This window comes from Coturnix japonica, chromosome 1 (genome assembly GCF_001577835.2).
Source record: "Coturnix japonica isolate 7356 chromosome 1, Coturnix japonica 2.1, whole genome shotgun sequence".
NCBI classification, from domain to species: domain Eukaryota; kingdom Metazoa; phylum Chordata; class Aves; order Galliformes; family Phasianidae; genus Coturnix; species Coturnix japonica.
This window is the reverse complement of record NC_029516.1, coordinates 104,180,958-104,189,016: the sequence shown is the minus strand read 5'-3', so window position 1 is coordinate 104,189,016 and position 8,059 is coordinate 104,180,958. Positions and strand designations below refer to the sequence as shown.

General features: G+C 37.3%; 1 protein-coding gene across 5 annotated transcripts in view; it reads right to left on the bottom strand.

The window, feature by feature from the left end:
* Positions 1–625: 625 nt before the first annotated feature.
* TAB3 (TGF-beta activated kinase 1 (MAP3K7) binding protein 3) overlaps positions 626–8,059 on the bottom strand; it is a 44,003-nt gene continuing 36,569 nt past the window's right edge. For all 5 annotated transcript variants that reach the window (XR_001559559.1, XM_015885094.2, XM_015885099.2 and 2 more), the window contains one exon: positions 626–5,278. Coding sequence is in view for 4 of the 5 variants with exons in the window: in XM_015885094.2 (XP_015740580.1) it covers positions 5,130–5,278 (149 nt within the window). In the remaining variant the exon portion in view is untranslated. The remainder of the gene's footprint in view (positions 5,279–8,059) is intronic.

Below are 8,059 nucleotides of genomic sequence, written 5' to 3'. Positions count from 1 at the left end.
GAAAATGTAATGTGAATAAAAATACAGCCATAGAGCTTTCAAGCTTTATGGTATGGTGAGTTGTTACCATCAAGGTTATTAAGAATATATACTAATAAATCTGTAGGTAGACAATTTGTTTTTATGCTACTCAACTTCTTTGCTCTTCCACAAAACCTTTCTCTTAGAGGCTGCAGCTGAAGACAGACTTTTGTTATCATATACTCAGTGCTGCCTAGGATAAATAGGACTGCCTGTAATCAAAACTGCAAACAAAAGCTGCTCTAAGTGTACAAAGCTGTTCCTTTAATAGGAACGTTCCCTTCAGAAATAAGAAAAGCTATCAACTCTGAGCATCCTATGCTGTTTCTACACCAGTAACTGCACAGAATACTCATCATCTCAATGGGACACCCGCTAATACAACCTGACGACATTCAGAGAAACAGGATTTGGACCTCAGTTCAATATTCAGCCATTGCCTCAAGAGAATCATACTGACCACAAGAAGAAAATCCCCACCCCCTGAAATAAATTTGCTACAGCTGTGGGATCAAGCTGAAGACTAGAGACAATTTGCTGATAAAAGTAAAAAAGGCTGTATTTTTAAATCTTTCCTACTATATACAAGAACAAATGCAGGATGTGATGTTTGCTTAGTTTTATTAATTTATTTTGCAGGAGTCTGCAACTCGGAGTATGCACTTTCTGGAGGTACCATGCATGCATAGCCTCTGAATGCCTTTATACAATTTCATCTCTTAGTAATAAGTTCATTCACAGCATACACAAATCTAGGATGTAGACACCATATATACAGGATTAAACAAGATCGTGTCTCCTTGTTTTAATGAAAAAAAATTTAACAGGGTTTCACACAGCAGGAAATATGGATTAGATACACTGGTGCCACCATAAATAAATAAATTCCAAGAACACAATTGTTTTAAATCGTTTCAAATGTACTGAAAGTCCAGGATTATAATATTGCATTAACTCCACTGACTTATGATTATTCAAAACCAAGAAAATAGTTGCATCAACATTGATGGACATAAACAGCAATGAAAGCCCCAAACTGAAGAATCCGGCAAAATTCAGTCACGGCCAGCTTCAAATAACGCTGACATTTTGAAACAAAACAAATGCAGCAGCACATAGAAACAGTACTGACTATAAGATGTGTAACTGTGCACGTCTTCTTTCTTTACGGGATGGGGAGTCGTTGTACTACAGAGCACATAAGTTCTATTGTGCCAAAGAAGCTGATGAATTGTTTATGTCCAACGGTCCACTTCTTGTCAGGATAGTTGTTTTCACATTCTAGGGCGTATCACTGAACTCTGAATAGCAACTATCATCCTGATGACAAATATTCTCACATTCTTTTTTAAAACATTCGTTTTTGTTTTCATTTTTCCTTGTTTCCATTTCAAGTCAAGTATCTTTATTTCAGTTTCGAGGGTTTTTTACAATCAATTTAAAGTGTAAAAGTATTCGGAAATTGAAATGAGAGATGTATAACTGGGAGAGATAAGGTAACTGAAGGGGTCTTATTAAAAATGTGACTTAGTAGCATAACATATTCGGAAAGTACTGAGACCAGCTCTTTTAAGAATTATTACACCTTTTCACTGCACCTCCCAGACTTCAAGAGGAACACACACATACCACAGACACACAGATACACAATTCAATCTGATCTAAGACTACATTTTACAAAGTACTTCCTTTTGCTTGACTTCCCACCCCTTTCCTCTTCAACCAAACAAGACTAATAATTACATCAAATTAAAAGTAGATTGAACGTTCAGGATTTTTTTTTTCCTTTTTTTTTGGTTTACGATACTCTGAATTATTTTCCACAAGCCCCACTTCTAAATAAACTTTTAAAGAACTACAGTAGTATTCTATACTTATAGGGATTTCATCTTAATAGCACAGTAAATATAAAATTAGCTTTATAAAATTTCAGTGAACAGTGAAATCACTCTGAATATTCGAATGTCCAAGTCAGTTACAAACACTATCAATCTAGTAACATGTTTGAGGGAGAGCTCTGTCATTAAGGAAAACAAAGAAAACACAAGTAGTGCATTAACTCAACACAATGGCATCGGCATCCCACCATTCACACATACACACAAAAGTTTTATACAATACAGTGCATTTTTATATGCCAGCCGACATCGGGGTTTTATGTGCATTCAATAAATATTACACAGACCAACCTCTTTTTTTTTTTTTTCTTTTCTTTTCTTTTCTTTTTTCTTTTTTTTTTGGCATAATCTACAACTCATTCCGGGTCTGAAATCACCTGCATCGCCTGCTTTCAGAAGGAAAATGAATCATCATTCAAAATACAATTTACATTCTAAGAAACTAAAAATATTTAAGCACCATGTAAAGTTTTCACTATTGATGTATCTGCAAGGGCATTTACAGGTAAAGGAAAACAAGGAAGGGGTTTGGTTTGTTGGTTTTGTTTCTGTACAAACAACAAATGAGAGTAAGTGAATGACCGGAGTAAAACTGTTGGAACAATGGAATTCACTTGCATTTTGATGGCACTCACTCAGTCTTCCAAAATGTATCTTGGTGTCAAGGCAGCCTTCTTTTTCTTCTGCTGTAGTTATGGCTAAGCCTTAAGCATCTCCACTAATACCAGGCACTGCGCACTTATGGTTATTTCAGTTCAGGGAATTGCTGGACTGCATGCGTTTTTATTTTTAGTCAAAAGTAGCATCTATTCTGTCAGAAAATGACAACTATAATGATGCACAACACCTACTCTCATTTGCTGACTGCCATTTTAATTGCTATCATTTTGTATTCCAGCAAACAAATGCTTCTAGAATTTCAACAGAAGTACAAATGAATAGAAAATTGAAATAATACAAAGGCAAAGGCATCATGATAGAAAAGTCATGAAGTTACTGGTATTGTTTCATTATACAGCCCGTAACAGCAGTGGTATTGCTTATCCTAGGTATAATGCTTCTGCTCATCTGTTTTCTTGTTATCAGTATTGTCAACACGTCCACTTTCATGAACACAATTAATAGTTGTTTTCTAACTTTGCATGGACAGTGATTCCCCCTCACATGATGAGCTCCTCACGGAGCATAAAAGAGAAGGAGGGAAGAGAGAGAGAAACTGTCTCTGATGCCTTTGACTTTGTTTCACTCATCAGCAGTGCACACTGATTGCTGGAATTCTTTTAGCTTATTTAAAATTATGCTGAAGATTTAACTAGTGCAAGAACATATTGAAAAATGCCAGATCAAGTACTGGGTCCTCATCTAAGGTCACAGTTTATTTTTTACCATCATCTTTATAAACTACAGGGAGAGAAGACACCAGATTTAGCAATGAAGTCGAGATACATTTTCCTCACCCACCTCTTACAAACGCTGCCTGCTTTTACACAAGGATTCAGACATGATTGTTCTACCAATGCTTAAATCACTCATCAAACAAATTGTGGTAATTGATCACGTGGATAGGATTGCCATGAATTAAGAACAATTTACAATGAAATAGTTTGAATCTCTCCTGGTGAGATTTAGCTAGCATGTTTTTGCCTCATGGTTGTCAATTTCCAGAACTCAGCTGACATGCTTGGTTTCATCTCTGATTCTTGAAAAAGTTGCACCATAAAAACTCCAATGCATTGTACCGGCTTCTAAACGGTACACAAAACATCCTACTCAGTCACAGTTTTGAAACACAATCATTCAGCTGCCCAAAACCAAGTTCAATTCCAAAAATAATGAGTGCTTTATTACAGCAATCTGAAGCATTCAGACAAACTGAAGATCACCTTTATAATACAGTAGATCGTATGCATGAAAAGTAGCAGTATGATTTTCAGCTGCAAGTCTTGTGTTCTTCAACCTATGACAAACATTTCCTGATCAAAATATAAAGAATGCAATGTGTAATTTCTCTTCAAGATCTGCCATCTGCTACTTTATACAGGCTGGTTAATTAACAATGTGCAAATAAACCTGAACTGAAGAGCTAACTGAGTAACTATTTTTCAGCTAACTTTGAACTGGAGCACAAGGTACCTTCTGTGCTGCAAACATCATGAATTCTTCATAAATTGGAAGCTGAAAAAGCCTAAGAAACTGGGTACAAACACTTCTCATACATAATCATGGCTGAGCTCAAGTCTTTCAAACCAAATCTGGAGTAGTCTGTTTGGCATATGTCACTGTGCTGCTACAGCACAGTCTTACACAAATTGTTGTATATAAAAAGCATACTTTTTGCTTTTAAACACAATGGTCAAATGAAAGCATGCAGTAGTATTTTCATCCATAATATGGTACAATTCATTCTTGGTTTATTACCCATGTTGACACAGCCAGGTGAGCACTGTACAAGCAAAAGGGATTGTAAAAATTTACCTCTGATTTAAACTCTCTGTAACACTCACACAGTATCTCGTCTAGTCACCTTAGGTCACTATTTCAAACAGTAATTTTTTGTAGACATAAATTACCCTGAAAAAAGCAGCAATTACAAAAAAAAAAAAGAAAAACAAAAAACCAAAAACAACAAGGAGAAGGGTATTTTTATGTTGGTTCCCCCCGCCCCCCCCCTCTTTCTATACATTGAAAAAATGTTTGCATTTACCTGTCTTCTTTTTCATTAGCTTACAATCTAGAAGCACAGGGAGCCTTTGTTTTCCAGCTAGCTGTAAGCCAGGTTAAATCAACTCTGGCTCTTCAGTTTTTTGGGATCAGTGTAACATTTCACACATTTCCTATAACTTGATTTTTTAAAATTTTTTTTTTTTTTTTTAAGAGCTACTAAGCAGTAACTGCAACCACAGGACTAAACACCAGTAGTTATTTGCTTTCCCGCATACATTCTTCCTGAAATTAATCCTTTTACATTTTCAGGTTTTGTTTTCTGCTTTGCTCACTGTAATAGGATAAGAAAGAATTTCACCTTTATTTCTTTCTTAGTGTGTCACAAACCAGAAACATCTTAACACATTTCCCCCACCCCTTTGCACTATGAAGATTGTAGACTAGCAAAGGCCGGGCAAATGGACTGAAAGGTTCCCCATGTTTCCGTCTCCTATAGCTGTCTGCTTGAGAGCCTGCGTTCAACCCAAAGAAGCCCCTTCTTGATTTTCAAGTGTATCGTGGCATTTCACACTGCTCACAGCGATTTAGTGCTGGGTGGTTTAGAAAGGTGCAGCTATCACAATTCCATGGAGCTCCTTCAAAGTCTTCATCTCTTGGCTGAGTCCGTGCAGTCTGTTTGGAATTGTTTGGATGTTCTAAAAAAAAAAAAAAAAAAAAAAAAAAAAAAAAGAAGGAGAATAGGTAATTTTTCTACATAGATAACACTATTTTTTTTTCTTCCTATAGCACATCTAAACCAGTCTGTGAAAATTGATTATTTTAAGTATTTTACTTCTGTAAAGAGTCACTTAAACATACTACATTAAAAACAAAAACAAGTCACTACTGTTAGGTCCTGGATACTGCTAAACGTTTAATAGCTTAAAACAATAAATTAAGTTTCTTGCTAGCACTCCAACATCATCCTGTTAAGAACAACCTGATGTATATATAAAATCACCTACCACATCCTAAATTCCAATAACCTTACTTTTATCCAAAGTGAAAGATGACTTTAGTTCAGTTTCTTCAAATAGCTTGACAAACAATATACTTCCGATCTATTTTCCATCATTTTTCCAGGAGGAAAAGTCACATGGTTGGAAGGGACCTCAAGAAAGAGTCAAGTCCAACTCGCCTGATAAAATGACAGGTCCACATCAAAACAAGATGATTCCTTTTTATTCAGAGAATCACAGAACTGCTGAGGTTGGAAGGGAACTCTGGAAATCATCTGGTCCAACCCTGTCCTCAAGAATGGACACCTAGAACACATTGCTCAATACCAGGTCCAGGCAACTTTTGAAGATCTCTGAGGAAGATCAAGACTCCACAGCTTCTCCCCATGCAATCTATGCCAGTATTCAGTCACTCACAGCGACAAACTGTTTCCTAAGGTTTAGATGGAACACTGACTCTTGTCTCAGCACCTGCCACCATTAAGCCAGCCCATACTTTATCAGCTACTTTATAAGGATGTTATTGGGGGTGGGGGGATGGGAGGGGTGCTGTCAAAGGCCTTATTAAATCCACGAAGACAATATTCACATCACCTACTGGGCCGGTAATTGCATTACAGAAGCTCATCAGGTTGGTCAGGCGTCAGTTCCCCTTAGTTAACCCATGCTAACTACTTCTGATTATTTTCTTGTCTTTCAAGAGCCTGAAAAGGGTCTCCAAGATGAGCTTTTCCATCCCCTTCTCGAGGACTGAAGCCTGTAGTTCCCTGCATCTTCTTTCTTTACCCTCATGAAGACAGGAATGACATTTGCATTCCTCCAGCCTTTGATCACTTCTCCAAGTTGCCACAATCCATCAAAGATCACACAGATCAGCCTCACAACCAAATGTCAGCTTCCTCAGCATTAAAAGGTGGATTTTATCACTTATGAATGTTTAGCATGCTTAAGCACTCCCTGACCATTCCACCAACAGTACATCCTTCATTGCTCCAGCCTTTCCTCCTGGTCTCTGCAGCCTGGCATTCTTGAATGTTGGTCTTGCTGGTAAAGACTGAGACACAGAACACATTCAGTACCACAACATTTTCACTATCTTCTGTAATCAGCTCTCCTGTTTCATTCAGGAGAGTCCATATTTTCCAGTCTTCCTTTTGTCACTGATGTAGACTTTTCCAATGCCAGGTTAGCTGGGACCTTGAGCAATCTGGTCTAGTGGAAGATGCCCCTGTCCATGATGTAAATTTGTAGATAGATGATATTTAAGGTTCCTTCCAACTGAAACCATTCTATCAAGTACATGCAGAAGTCCTTCTTGTTGCCCTTGGCACCCCTGGCCAAATTCAATTCCATTTGGGCTTTAGCTTTACCACCTCCATTCCTGGAGGCTCTGACACTATCTCTACACCTCCATGGTTACCTGTCCTTGCTTCCATCCTCTGAATGCTTACATTTTGTGTTTGAGTTTGGCTAGCTCCTTGTTCACTCAGGCAGACCTCCAGGCAATTTTGCCTGAACTCCTCTTTCTTGGAAAGCATTGCTCATGAACTTGGAAGAAGTGATAATTGAATGTTAAACTAGCTTTCTTGGATTGCAAGGCTTTATCCCACAGGATTCTACCAAGCAGATCCTTGAAAAGGCCAAATGGCCTTCTTACAGCTTTCCAGCAGGCACATAAATGTGCCAAGCAGTACTTAATTCCGTTTGCATTCATAAACATCCATACATATTAATACATGTATAGTTATGCATTGGGTTTTAACCCATGGAAGGAACCAAGAAAGGTTTTCTGATGTATCCTATCAAAACTTCAAGACCTCAGGCAATTTCAGGTGAAAAAAATAATCAAACTTTCTAAGATTTTACAAAATGTTAATATTCCAAACAACGTTAGAACTACTTAGAAGGTAAAAGTTAAGATCTCCATCTGTTAAATTGACATCAACAAATTAAAAACAAACAAAAACAACTTATACTGTTAAAAACAAAAATCTGTGATTCAAAGTGCACACATTGCTCATTATTGTCTGCTCAGTAATCTAACAGATGGCTGACAACATCAGTGCAAATAACACCTAAGTTTGTTTTCAAATACATATTTAAAGAGAAAAGGGGAAAAAAAGTACCTTCCTTATTTAAACGCAGATGCAGCAAGATCACATTTGCAGTGTGTGGCCTGAACAGATTCTTGCTAAGCAAGCAAGCTGTGTGGGCACAAGCCTGCATTCATGTTGACTAGTCAGCTTGTAGCACAGAGCAGAACCTTGTCTGCCTATACCTGCCTGTCTGTCTATACCCTAATAACTTAATATGAAGGAAACGGTTTTTCTAGGAGAAAAAAGAACTTGACATATCTATGTTAACAGCTGAGCTCAAAATACCAACCCTAACACACATCTCTATCAAGCTGACAGATAAAACCTGGAAGCTAGTCTTAAGTCATACAAATTCTCACATAATACTGTTTCTAATTGTGAG